A 14,493-nucleotide genomic window follows, 5' to 3' on the forward strand; every position below is an offset into this window, starting at 1 on the left:
CAGCTTGCATGGGGTCAATAAAATATGTAATAGAAGTTAGGAAGAATATTGCCTGGTTTGATGAGTCTCCATTTCTGCTGCAACATCTAGATGATAGGGTCAGAAACAACATGAAAACATGGATCCAACCTACTTTGTATCAATGGTTCAGGCTAGTGGTGCCATAATGGTGTGGAGGATTTTCTTGGCACTTTGGGCCCCTAGCATCTTGTTGAATCTAAGAATTTGGGCAATTTGAAGGCAAAAGCAGGTCCTACCCAGTATCTGCAAGGTGCACCAAATGAAGTGGCCGATGAGTGTATTTACACATCCTATGCATCTAAAGAAGAAGAGGAATATTTAAGAACTCCATTCCAATAGAGATGCTGTTTAAAATTGATTGCACCTGAAACAAATGAATTAAATTCATTTGCAACGATCTCTCTTATTACTCAGCAGGTTAGTAATCTATAGTGGTTTGTTGAAAGCAAGACAAGGAATCCTGGACACAGAGACTAATCCTATCTGAGAGCTCAGTTTGAGTTTCAGCTTTTGACCAGCTTAGCTGAATTTAGAACCAGTTCAGCTAAATCAGAAGTTACAGGAGCTTAAAACACAGTCGTATGCTAAACAAGACCTGATTGTTATGTCAGAAGTCAGCACAGAGTGAGCTGAACTACACCTAAACAGCAGCTAAACATTAAAATTTGTGGTAGGGAATAGATATGCCAATATGCTGACAAGCCTGCAGAATAATCACCATAGTGATAATACTTTTATCTTCAGCGCTGGGAGGATATGTTGATGTTTTCATCTTGTTGTTGTACCCCAACAATATGGAAATACATCAAATATGAATTAATCAGTGAAGTGAACTCTATTATTGAGATTAGCACCCTTGACAATGAGCTCATGCCTTGATGCAACAGTGATAATGAATTTATCTTTGCTGGTAAATTGCATTATGTGGAAAAATCCTCAAGGTTATGACAACATTGCAAATAGCGCAAGTGTATATATATATATATATTATTATTATTACTGTTAAACTGCTGGAAACAGGTCTGATCATGCAAATATGATGCAGCCGTTATATATTGTCAGATTGTACAATATGGGAGATGGTTAATTGTAAATGTCACAAAAGTAACTAAAAACAAGTGAAAACAATGTCTGCTGACATATTAGATTCCCTGCTTAACAGATAATCACCTGAACCAGTGTTTTTCCTTTTGTTCTTCATCTGCTCACAGGTGTCAGAAAATAAGAACTCACCAATTCAACGGCCTGAATGCATCACTCGTGTCAAAATGCTGCTGCAGCAGCATATATCACAGTGCCAGCAGCAACCAAAGTGTGGGTCACACCTGGAAGTCAAAGGTATGTGATTATTTTACTGAAACTGCTGTATACATCTTTAAATTCATAATGAGAATCAGTCTTTTCTCACTGAAAAAAAAATTAACTGATCATAAACCTCTAAATGTCAATGGCTGTATCCATCACAATAGGGGACTTAAAATATACAAATTAAAAACGCTTGTGCTTTTCCTTTTTAATGGCAGTATGTCTCCACCAGCTCTAATTTTAATAAATAGACTTCCATTTAGATGGAAATATTTTTGGGAATGAATAGTTTTAGCTTTAAAGTAAAATTACAATAAAAATCTTTTTCTTTCTGACTAATATTCTAGCTCAAAGTTGTACTGCAAAGTCTGGACTGCATTTTCAGTTTTCTACTTAGTTTAACAAACAGACATTACATGCAGCTGAAACATATAAATTCACAACGAGCTTGGATACTGGTCTCCTGTATGTAACGCGGAGTTTCTTGCTGCCAATCAAGTCTTGGACTGCAGCTGTTCTCAATCTAGTCTGATTACAGCAGAAGGCTTTCTTCGCAGTTCCACCGAGGGCACCGAACAGTATTGTTTTCTCACATTTTGCTGTTGTTTTCTTGTGAAATGCCGTTTGTGGAGGAGCCCGCCCATCTCTCTAAATCTCGTCTAAAGTCGGATTTAGTCGCTCATAACGTCGCGCTGCCACCTGCAGCGAGCAAAAGGGCAGTGTATGTGGAGCTGCACCTCAAACACATTGATCAGAAAAACGCGGCGGATTTCTCCAGCGACGAGGAGGACCGTGCAGGAGATGTGAGTCCATATTTTGTGGCTACATGGTTTTTCTACTGTAGACTTTTTCGAAGTAGAGACCAACCTAAATGAGTGACAATGACAAAGTATTCGCTCTGTGCAACGGCTCTTTAGTATCGGCTGTCACAACTGATGTCCATACATTAAATTGGTATCAATAATGCCAGACGTTGCCAATGCTAATTCTTTCACACCGCAGCAGCACAAGTTCAGCAGCTGTGTGCTTTGGAGGTGTGGAGCTCTGGACCATTGCTTCCGAACAGCCCTCTTGCTGTTGCACACTTGAGGACTTCAAGCACTTAAACCACCTGCTGTACAGTTGGTATATGTTACATGAGATGTTTCTGTAATGGAGGCTACCATTACAGGCGTGTGCGCACCTGTCACGCTCATCTAGCTCTGTTATGAAGGGGAACGCTGGCGCTTGTCATGTTTTGGGTAAACTATCAAAACTAAGCACAACATTGTGTCAGTTTCACTTTTAGAAACTGCAAGATAAAGTGAACAGGCGTTTAAACTGAGAAATGGTAATAAATATGTGACGTTTCCTTGGTCTCCCCCTGAATGTGAATTATGAGTTGCAACCTAAGTTTATAATTTTTTTTTCTCTCGTTTTTTTTTTTCTTATTTGGTATTTTATATTATGTATCAGATTTTTTTTTTAAAATTTATTTATATATTATATTTTCAGTTGGTTTGGTGGGGTACAACAAAGTAACTTTATTTGGCTTTAGTGTGAATAAAATTTAAAATCTTTATAGCTTTTTAATTTTTTTTTTTACTTCTATCTTTTTTTCTATCATATCTAAACATGAATGCAAATGACTTACAACATGATTAGAAGACTGAACGGATCCATAAATGACAGCCTCCAGCTGTTTTTATTTCTATCTTCACACCTGGATCTTCCTGGCATTTAACTCACAGCTGTTATCACTTTAAATCGAGCAAATCTTGTCTTTGTTAGGACAAGAAAGATCCAGAGGATGCAGAGATGCCTGTTCCAAGTTGTCTGACTGATGAGGACCTCAAGGCCACATTACGCAAACATGGTGTTAAACCTGGGCCTATAACTGGTGAGGGTTATGAAAAGATTTTTAAGCACCTTTTAATTTTTTTTTCCCCATTGAAAGAAAGTCTTTATACATAACATTCAGATGGTTTTTAGATCTATATAGACCTAGACCTTAAGAGGAAATTGGTTTCATGCTGTGTTTCAATGCCAGCCTCCACTAGGGTCTTGTATGAAAGAAAACTCCATAAACTGCTACAGTCTGACAGATGTGAAAGGTTGAATGAAGCAGACAAAGCCATACTGTACTCTGACTCTGAAGAGGAGGAAAAGCAGCAGGAGAAAGATGAAGACTTGGGTATGACAAGAAATGTTTGGGGGTTTATTTGAATAAGATCTTGCTTTATTCGTATCACAACGTTGTATTTTTCTCTGGCTTGTACAGGTTCAGAAAAACAACCTGACCCTTCAGACCAAACCCAACAAGAGAGCAGCCAGGTGAGGAATTATTTTAGAGACTTTGGTTCTTTTAGATGAAAGTCACTTTTTTTTTTTTTTTTTTTTTTTTTTAAACGTTCTCTTTTTAACAATCTGGAAGTAAGTTGGCCTTATTGCCATCTGCTGGGTATCATACTGCCACTCAACAGTTCTATCACAGCACAAAACTTCCCTCTAGTGCCACCTAATGGTTACTCATTGCAGTTTTAATACTGGATTCAGATTTTTGCCAAAGCATTTGAATTGTAACTTTTGATGTTATTTTCTTTAACTTTTCAGAATCACATTTTTTACCCACAGTGCTTTTTACCCTCATCAAGGCTGGTAATTACTGCAGATATTTCATATCATTTCAAGAACATTCTGTCAAACTGAATTGTTAAGTGATAACAAAGTTGTTTCTCCCCCCCCCCCCCCCCCCCCTTTCATGGGCTTGGCTTTTTAAGCGCCCTTGTCCTCCTAGGAACACAAGATGTCGTTCCAACTGGAATTCACGGAATGCGTTAAAGTCTTCAGAGCGGAGTCAATCTCAGTGCTCACAGATTATTAGCACATCCGCTGCAGATCACCACACACGATTAGGATCAACGGTAGGCTGGTCTTAGTAGGCGCCCTATGAATTTTAAATTCTCTGCATTCCTTAGTCTTTTTTTTTTTGCTTTGTGAACCTCTCAACATACCATAGTTCGATGGTTTTTATTTACCATTCATATGGAGATGCATCATGTTTTATTGCTTTTAACATGATACCTTGCAGGTTCTACCTAGATCAAAGTCCACTGATGACTCATCACTTTCTTCTCAATACTTCAGCATCACTCAAATGGTTGAGGAGGAAAGTTGATCCACATTTAAAGCTCCATATTCAGTCTTTATTTTTGTTATACATAATCTCTGCTGGAGTTGTTGCTCAGTTTACATTCTTGCTGTAAATAGATGGAGAATTCGAGCTCACGGTCTGTCACAGACAATGCGTGCGAGTTCAATGGGACCAGTGTGCAGGAAAACTGGGCACAGTCAGACGGGGTCAGAGCTTATGGTGTTCAGTCACACTTTACACACAAACTTTGGTGCCGGCTGAATTGTTTCAGAGGTTTTTTTTTTTTTTTTTTTTTTTTCACAGTAATGGAGAATGGTGTCATATACATCTTACTGGCTCTTAAGATTTGGATTTTGATCCATATCACTTGATGGGATGCACATGCACTTACTACACAAGCACTATATGTTTGATGGGGTGTTGATTGAACTTTCTTTGATGTCATTTTTATTTTAAATCAATCTATAAAATTCAATCGGCACATTAACTTTAACAATTGCTTAAATGTTTTACCAAACTCTAGTAACTGCAAATCATATACCAATGTCATGCATTGTCAATATTCTGGTTAGTCTTTCCTTTCCCAACCCACTGTTTTTAATTTAAAAAAACAAAAACAAAACAAACATCCCAGTACATCAAACTTGGGAGCAGAACCTTTGTTTTCATTACGGTCACCATCTTTCAATTCTACTTGAAATGCAGGGCTCCTGTCTTTACTGTTTCTGGTTTCATTTGTGTGATTTCACTCATTTTTACTGTCTTTTCTAGCCTCCCCAGGAACCTGTGAAAGATGCTTTCAAGGACATCCTTCCAGACAGTAAGACCACTCCGACAGGGATCTAGTAAGTACCACACAAACCCTGTTGAAACTCTTACTTGCTGCATAAGAGATAAAATAAAAAGATTTAAAAATAAATAAATAAAAAAATGTTTGGTAGATGAACATCTTTCACATGGTGAAAGTGCTCTGACTCAATTATAAGGATGTGTATTCCATTGTTTTTCAGCGTCACTCGACGGAGACCCATCAAGGGTGCCGCACAGAGACCTGTCCAGTATTCCTACCCTGACAGTCCTGTGAGTCCCATGACCCAGCAGAGACGGGAGGTGGAGCGCTATCTTGTACCCATTCACATACAGATTTTAGTTTTCATAATTGTAGCATGTGTCCTGTACCTTATTTATGTTAATGTTGAGGACAGTCTAAGCTATTAGTCATACGGTGAGGACAGGCTTCTGGTTCAGGCAGAGTCACAGGACGCAGATGTTGACTATGCACAGGATTAACATTGCTTTAATTTAGTGTTACTTTCACACCGACAGATTTTTGTTTCCCCTTTTGTGGAAGCGAACTACAAAATCCAGTTTTATACTTGTTTTTTTTTTTCTTTTCTTTTTGTTGTTTTGTTTTTTCTATAATATTGTCACTGTTCTTGTTACTATAGAAGTGATGCCGAAACGAACTAATTTTAAAAATTGTCTATTTTCTTAACCCTAATTGTAATATTGCCTTTTCACAGAACTTGTCACGGTACTTGCATGCCTTTTTTTTTTTCTCTCTTTTTTAAATGTTTGATATGTACTTCAATAAAATTTCTATGCGCCTTTTCATACTGCAAAACAAGCCTTTATTGCACACAAGCTTTGTATATTCTTTCTCCGAATGGTGCTTTAACTAAAACTGAAATAAGCTCTTAAAACTGCTCTCTACATAATGTAGGCGTGACTGTCTGTGTCTGGCAGCGGGTGGCTCTAATGCAAATTCAGCCTACAGTTATAGTCGACGAGTTCCGGGGTAAACACAACAGCCGTTACAATGACTGAGTCGGGTTCAAAGTTAAGAATATTTAAGTTTTTAAAGATAATTATTAGCAGCTTGCTTATTACAGTCCTGCTGTTATTTACAATAGCGGCTATCAGGACTCTTTCACTGGACGTTAACGCCGGACTTCAACTCGCACACTGGGAAAAGACGAATAACAAATCGCTCGTCATTGACCACCATCAGAGAGAGGAGCTCCTAGCAAATTTTAAAGGTATTCGGAGTCGTGTTGTAGTGGATGTAGATGGAGGCAGAGACACTTCTGTTTGGTAACAATTTGTCTCCATTTGTCCAGAGGCAATCCGCATCCCCACCGTGTCATTCTCAAATACAGAAAGCAACACCACTGCGCTGCATGAATTTGACAGATTCCTCCGAAAAGGTAAACCTGCCAGTAAAACGTGCTTAGTTTTTGTATTTTAAATACGTAACGGCGGTACATGTATTCCATTACTCCCCAACACTGTTTATATATAATATGCTCAACTGGAACTAGCTGATGGCTGTCGACGCTTGCACGCATGATTTGATCGGTCAGTTGTAGCAAACTCTAAACGTTAATGTAGTTTTTGTATGTCAAACTTGTATAACGCTAATAAATGGATAAAGACGCAGTTAGTGTTTGCTGTGCAGATGTACTTTGTTCCGTACACCTTATTCAGAATTGACCTTTCGACGTTTTGCCGAGCCCAGGTATGTCGAAACCTACATTGAGATGCACGTGGTTCAAAACAGCAAGTCACATGACCTGAGGTTTTGGTGCGTTTTACCTGCTTACTCTAGTCTTTATTGGAAGTGTAGAACAAATCTGATGACAGGTAAACTTCCAGAAAGGTTAACAATAATAATCATCATTAAGCAGCAAGTTACACAGCAGTTCATGGCACTTTTTTGGCAGCTGGTTAGTGAAACCCACAGCAACCACAATGTAACCCTCAATTCCACTGTAAAATACTTAATTGATGCCTTTGTCAGTGACACACAATTCACTGTTTTATCTAATATTTTACTATTTATTTGGAACAGTATCTTTCAGTGCGTTGATACACAATATTGCCAAAAGTATTTGCTTGTTTGCCTTCACACTAATAGTAACTGAGTTACATCCCATTCTTGGCCATAGAGTTTAATATTATGCTGGCCTACCCTTTGTAACTAAAAAAAACACAGGTGCACTAAAATTTGTCAAATTAGTCAACATGTTAGCAGTTGCACCATCAACAGTTGTACTAGCAACAACTAGTATAATGGCCTTGCAGTCACAAGAGGCTGCTGTTGCTAGCACAGCCATGGAAAAGTGCAGCAAGAGACAGAGCAGTCCCAACAAAAGAGTGGCCCTTTTCCTGATGTACTCATGGATTGTTTGTTGTTGTTTCATCCTGGATAGTTGTTCTGACACTCAGTGGTCCAAGGCGTCCTTCTTTCCATTAGTGTAGACCTGAATTCAATGATTTGGACAGTTGATTTCTGACTTTGCCAATATAGTGTATTTTGGTAAAATGATGCCTATGTATACCTGCTGCAGGTGTGCCATGAGAACAGATTCTTCCAATTCAAGAAAAGAAGCTGACTCTGCTTAAAAACAATTGAAAACAAATAAAAGTCCTTATGTTTAACAAATGCAGAAATTGCTACTTGATCTTCACTTGTTCATTTTCATTCACAATAAGGATAATACATGCATTACATTACATTCACCCTTCTTTCCAAACATCCCCGACAAAGTGGGAGACATTTAACTGCGGTTATAAGAATAAACATAGCAGCCATTTCTCAGTATGTTTTATTTTATAAATTGGATTGTTACTAAGCAACTGAAAAAGCCTCATGTATGTTAACAGGGGGAAAATTATATTTGCTGAAACACTTCATTACAATCACAGCTTGTTGTCTTTAACTGTCTCAGAGTTTTCTTTGCTTTGGTGTATGGGGACTTCTCAAAAACATTTATTGTTTGTACAGTGAGAGAAATAATTATTTGATCCCCTGCTGAAAATGTGAGCTTGCTCACTTAAAAAAAAAAGAACAGTCTCCAGTTTGTATGGAAGTTTAATTTTAAGTAAGTGAGACAGAAGTTGATCACCAGTTTTACACACATTTCAGGAGGGATTTTGGCCCACTTCTCTTTGCAGAAATTCTCTAAAACTTTTAGTTTTCTTGACTCTGACTTGGCAACTTGAAGTTTCAGCTCCCTCCACTGACTTTCTAAAGGGTTGACATCTGGAGACTGGCTATGGCACTCCATAAGCTTAATGTGCTTCTTTATTTAACCATTTACCTCTTTTGTTGCCTTGCAGTATGTTTTAGGTCATGCTGGAAAACCTATCCATGACCCATCTTCAGTGTTGTGGGTTAGGGGAGGAGGTTCTTATCCCAGATTTTATGCTACATGGCCCTGTCCATTAGCCACTCTATGTGGTAAAGTTGTCCGGTATCCTTAGCAGAAAAAACAGACCCAAAGCATAATATTTCCACTTCCATGCTTGTCTATGGAGATGGTGTTCTTTGGGTTCTTTGGTTTCATCTGACAATAGAACTTTCTTCAAATCCTCTGAATCATTTAGATGTTCGCTGGTGAATTAAGGACGGGCCTGCACATGTGCCTTCTGGAGCAGAGGGATCTTGCAGAGCTGCAATTAATTAAAGCGATAGATGATGAATTTAAGAAAAGAATTGCTCTTTCAGCTTGTTTTTTTTTGTCAGCCTTCCCTACAGTTTTCTCTTCTAGCTTGGTTCATCATGAATTGGTGGCAAACTACAGCCACTTGTTTTGGGTGAAAGGATCACAGCCTGAACTTGTGCCATACATGCTGCTGGCCCACATTGATGTAGTACCTGCTTCAGAGTCAGATGGTTGGGAAGCGCCACCATTTTCTGCAAAGGAGATCGATGGCTTCATCTACGGCAGAGGAACCATAGATGACAAAAACTCTGTAATGGTGTGAAAACATATTACTTTTGTGTGAGCTTACTTTTAAACAGACTTGAGGTATATTTGGCTAAACAGCTGATTTATTTCTTCTAGGGAATACTTCAGGCGCTGGAGTACTTGCTGTTAAAGGGCTATGCTCCACGCAGGGGATTTTACATCGGTCTTGGTCATGATGAAGAAGTATGTTAACAGTTTCACTATGACATTACAAACTTAAGTGGGATTGGAAATATCACATTTTAATGGCTGTGCTCTTCAAAATCTCTTTTTTAAGATCAATGGTCTCAATGGAGCGATGAACATAGTGCGTATTCTGAAGCAACGTGGTGTCCAGCTGTTGTTTGTCATGGATGAGGGCCTGACTATATCTGATGGAATCATTCCTGGTCTTGAAGGACCTGCTGCTCTGTAAGAACCTATCTAAACATGTGTTGTGCACTTGTGTTGATCACATCTTATGTTTATGTGTATGATTTATGATTTGCAGAATTGGGTTAAGTGAAAAAGGCCAGGCCGTTATAAAGCTTAGTGTGTCTGTGGCCCCTGGTCACGCCTCGATGCCTCCCAGGGAAACTAGCATTGGGATCTTAGCCACAGCAGTCAAAAGGTGAGAGGAACATTGTTTTTTAAACTATAATGAGTTCTGTTTAGCTTCTCTGTTCATATGTTTCACTGCCTTCCATAATTTTACTACCCCATGTTTAAAAAGCTAGTATAAAAGATTTAACTGTGATCCTGTTTCCTCAGACTAGAGGACAACCCAATGCCGAGGTTATTTGGTTATGGTCCTGAAGGTGACACCTTTGAGCATCTGGCCCACAAGGTAGGGTAATCTAAATACTTCTTTACTAGTAGTATACTCATGTACTCATTCTTTACCAACTACTAATTCTTTGCCTTCAGTTCAGTTTACCACTAAAGTTCATAATGTCGAATTTGTGGCTCTTCTCTCCGCTCCTTAGCAGGTAATAACTGCTAAATATCATTTAAATATAAATTCAAATGTCATGTTTTCTTGTGATTGGTTCCAGTGAAATAGACCAGTTTTTATGTTTCAGGATACTTGAAAGAAAACCAGTATCTAATGCATTTGTAAGGACTACCACAGCAGTCACCTTTTTTAATGCAGGAGTAAAGGTGCAGTGATTATTTTAAATTGAATGTAATTCAATAATTTTAAGCCTGTTACTTTTCTTTGTAAAAATTCAATATCTCCCTCCCTCTGCAGATAAATGTTATTCCTTCCCTTGCTGAAGCTTATGTAAATCTACGAATTCACTCAGCGCAGTCGGTACAAGAGGTAGAGTCCTTTTTGAGAATGAATGCCTTACTATGTACACTTTGACATGAATATGAGATGTGTGCTGTCTTTTTTAGGTACTGGACATCATCAAGGATACGGTGGGCGACCAGCGAGTGAAGGTAGAACTTGTTGATGGATTTGACCCTCTACCCATCAGCGGTGCTGATGACAAGGCCTTTGGCTTCCAAATTATTAAGAAAACGGTGCTGGACTTGTTTCCAACAGTTACAGTTGCTCCAGGTAGAGTTCATACAGATTTGTAGACATTTTTATGAATTAGCTGGAAGCATTTTAAAGCATCTTTCGGGACACTATAAGTAATTTAATATCATATTTAAATGTGCAGGTATCTGTATTGGAAACACAGACAGTCGACACTTCGTCGACCTGACCAAAAATATTTATCGGTTTTCCCCGGCTTGGTTTAAGCCAGGTGACCCTGAGAGGTGAGAATTCAGCAGTTTTTAATACTGTCAAAATATATTTTCACCAAAAATGTCTGCAGACCTCAATTTAAAATTGAATAAATACAGTAAGAAGAATTAATAATGGATTGGATTTATATAGCGCTTTTCAAGGCACCCAAAGCGCTTTACAATACCATTATTCATTCACTGGTGGAGGCAAGCTACAGTTGTAGCCACAGCTGCCCTGGGGCAGACTGACAGAAGCGAGGCTGCCATATCGCGCCATCAGCCCCTCTGGCCAACACCAGTAGGCATGTAGGGTAAAGTGTCTTGCCCAGGGACACAACGACCAGGACAGAGAGCCCAGGGATCGAACCGGCGACCTTCCGGTTACAGATGCGATTCTCACACAAAAGTGAATTCCACGTGCAGTGATTATTTCTCAACTCTAGAAACAGATCATGCAGCATGAATAGAAGAGGGGAATATATAAAATACTTTCTTGTTCCAAGTACCATGAATCCTTTTTTTCCTTTGTTTCTCAGATTCCATGGCATCAATGAAAGGATTTCCACTAAGAACTACGAGGAGATGATTGTTTTTTACTTCAATTTGATCCAGAACTGTGACATTAGGAAGCTCCCTGAGCCCCACAGCTCTGTCCATGAACTCTAAGCAATTGACAACATTGGTGATAAGATAAACACATGAATAGCATACAAAATGCATTGATATTGCACTAAATAACTTTTGCATTATAGAATCAGAAACTACAATTTTGCTCATTTCAAAGTGGGATGTACTTTTATCTTTTATGTGGACTACTGACTCTTTTCAGTGATATGTGAGTAGATAGAGCACTGACCTTTCTGCAGTAAAATCACTGTGAATTGGCTATCTAGAATTTTGCATTCAAGATTAAGTTTTGGTGCTCTATGCAGACTGATGTACTATTTTTTTCTGAACTCTATGGTGGTATGATATGATACAATTAACCAATTATTATATATGTCTTATTGTGGGACACTGATAGTAGTGCCGTCATAAAGATACATCTCATGGCTTTTTGATTTGGACCGCTCATAATGAATAGTACTAATGACAGCACTACCTACAGGGATGCTTAATTTAAATAAAATACTGGATTTAATGTTCAAAGAATGCTGTTTTACTGGCTGACTCATTAAAATGATTCCAGATTTGTAAATGTGATTGAATCTGTGCACAATTTTATTTTTAATTACCCATCAGCCATAACAAAGGAGGATCGAGTGTTGTCATCAGCCTGAATGTTGTGCCACCTAGGCAAAATGATTCCATACTTGCATGTACTAAAAATCTCAGATGAGTCTGAATCACAGTTACTTTGACCTAACAGAATTTTCCCATAATTATTTCTGATGAAACACAAAATGAAATTCCTTTTTACACTTGTGCTATATACAGTACATATGAGGAATTTTACAACAGGTTTAGAATAAGTAACATTTCTGAAAATGTGACAGTTTTATCCAGGTAACAATCTTCCATCTGTAATAAAAATAGCTTTAATGTAGAGTAAAGAAGACAAGAAAAGAGTTATTAATTAAAGCAAATGACACACAAGTGGTTTTGCACAAATTTGCATATTACCTTTCACAGATGGAACGTAGTGACCTTAAAAATTAAAATGCATTAACACAGCAGCCAAAACATGAAATCTTAAAATAAAATCTTAAGATGCTTAAAGTGAAGGTCATTAGTAATTGCAGATTTTTACTTGCAGATTTCAAAGCGGATGTGATGGTTATTCCCTCAAGGCCCAATGTGTCCTATTTGATACATGAGTTTTTACATTTTTAATAAAAAAAAGATGTTGCAAATTAAAACTCTTATATGCAAATTACATTTATTTAATTACTTTGAAAACATTTGTCAGACTGCTCAATCGACACTTCAATTAAAAAAAAAAAGATTCTGAATTTTTCATTTTGAAAATTTTATTTTTATTTAATTTATATTTTAAGTTGTAAAAAATAAGTAATGAGCTTTTTCTAAAACCAGTCATATAACAAATGTCAAAGTCATTTTGGTCATCAAAACTAAGTGCTTTTCAACTTTTCATTCAAAAGCTTTGATTTTGTTTTATTGATGAGCCAACAGAATGTACTCTGTTGTAGTTTTTCTTATTCTGTTCAACTAAAATATTTGTTCTGACTTAAAAGTCAACCCAAAGTGAAACCCAAAGTCACTCCTTTGTGTTTCACATATCTTATTAAAATTTCATTCATTTTTACAAAGGTATACACGTTTCCAGCAACCAAAACCAATTACTTTTTAATATTTTCTACACAGAAACGGTGGGTCTTGCTTCATAGTTAGCATCCTCAAATGAATAATCTAATTATAATAATTATAATTAATAATATTTTATTTCATATGTTGCCAAACCTGGATTAGGTCACACAAGGGTTAGACGCCGAAGGCCAAACCTCAAAACAATAAAATTCAGATGAAGGACATGAATTTGTGCTTAAATGATCAAAACAAATGTCCAAATGTGGCATAACATTATACTGACCCATAAAAACAAGCTGAAACCCCGTCTGACTGACTGATTCCGTCACTAGCAAATTTCATTTGTGTCTCCTTTTATACAGCCTTTTTTCCTAAATACAGTGCTGTCCAAAAGTTTTAGGCAGGTGAGAAAAAAAATGCTGTAAACAAAGAATGCTTTCACAAATATAAATGATTGTTTATTGGCCCCAAATGTATTCTGCAGCAGGACAACAACCCCAAATATACAGCCAAAGTCATTAAGAACTATCTTCAGCATGAAGAAGAGCAAGAAGTACTGGATGTGATGGTTTGGCCCCCACAGAGCCCTGATCTCAACATCATCAATGTGTCTGGGATTACATGAAGAGACAGAAGGATGTGAGGAAACCTATATCCGCAGAAGATCTGTGGTTAGTTCTCGAAGCTGTTTGGAACAACCTACCAGCTGAGTTCCTTTAAAAACTGTGTGCATGTGTACCTAGAAGAATTGATGCTGCTTTGAAGGCAAAGGGGGGTCAATCCAAATCTTGATTTGATTTAGATTTCTCTTTTGTTCATTCACTGCATTTTGTTGATTGATGAAAATAAATGATTAACACTTCCATTTTTGAAAGCATTCTTTGTTTACAACATTTTTTCTCTCACCTGCCTTAAACTGTTGCACAGAACTGTACTTTGTGATGGAAAATGATGTATTACAAAGATGTTTCTGGATGTTATAAATGTGCACATTCTTTTTAGAATCAGATCCGTTATAATTGTAATGCCAGTTGGATTAGATGTTGCGTAATGTTCATAAATAATGTAAGTAAATACAATGTGGAGATCACAAGAATGAATTTAAACTGCAAGTATAAATTCTACACTATCAGTGTTACAGAAGGAAATGCAAAGACAGTATTTTTCCATAAAGCCAGGGATTGTTTGTAAATCCAAATATAGAAGAGTCTCTACGGCCTGTCACAGCAGTTACAACAGTCTTGAAAGACTAAAGTAGCTGGGCAGTTTTGGATCCATGCGATGCCATTG

The 14,493-nt window shown here is 37.6% G+C and overlaps 2 protein-coding genes across 2 annotated transcripts; both read left to right on the forward strand.

Moving 5' to 3' along the window:
• Positions 1-1,943: 1,943 nt before the first annotated feature.
• lemd1 (LEM domain containing 1) lies at positions 1,944-5,771 on the forward strand. The gene is made up of 8 exons (XM_085344731.1): positions 1,944-2,144; positions 3,097-3,205; positions 3,356-3,499; positions 3,587-3,639; positions 3,919-3,963; positions 4,086-4,229; positions 5,231-5,304; positions 5,470-5,771. The coding sequence occupies exons 1-8, from the start codon at positions 1,944-1,946 to the stop codon at positions 5,675-5,677; spliced, it is 978 nt and encodes a 325-aa protein (XP_085200857.1). The 3' UTR covers positions 5,678-5,771.
• A 471-nt stretch (positions 5,772-6,242) lies between these two features.
• LOC146610916 (N-fatty-acyl-amino acid synthase/hydrolase PM20D1.2-like) lies at positions 6,243-12,291 on the forward strand. The gene is made up of 13 exons (XM_085344730.1): positions 6,243-6,498; positions 6,580-6,666; positions 8,988-9,223; positions 9,310-9,396; positions 9,491-9,624; positions 9,704-9,823; positions 9,964-10,039; positions 10,120-10,181; positions 10,275-10,353; positions 10,445-10,516; positions 10,594-10,759; positions 10,866-10,965; positions 11,472-12,291. The coding sequence occupies exons 1-13, from the start codon at positions 6,279-6,281 to the stop codon at positions 11,599-11,601; spliced, it is 1,569 nt and encodes a 522-aa protein (XP_085200856.1). The 5' UTR covers positions 6,243-6,278; the 3' UTR covers positions 11,602-12,291.
• The last annotated feature ends 2,202 nt before the right edge of the window (positions 12,292-14,493 follow it).

Source organism: Diplotaxodon limnothrissa, linkage group LG20, assembly GCF_057381915.1.
Source record: "Diplotaxodon limnothrissa isolate DT_005_m linkage group LG20, D_limnothrissa_male_GT1.1, whole genome shotgun sequence".
In the NCBI taxonomy this organism is placed as follows: Eukaryota; Metazoa; Chordata; class Actinopteri; order Cichliformes; family Cichlidae; genus Diplotaxodon; species Diplotaxodon limnothrissa.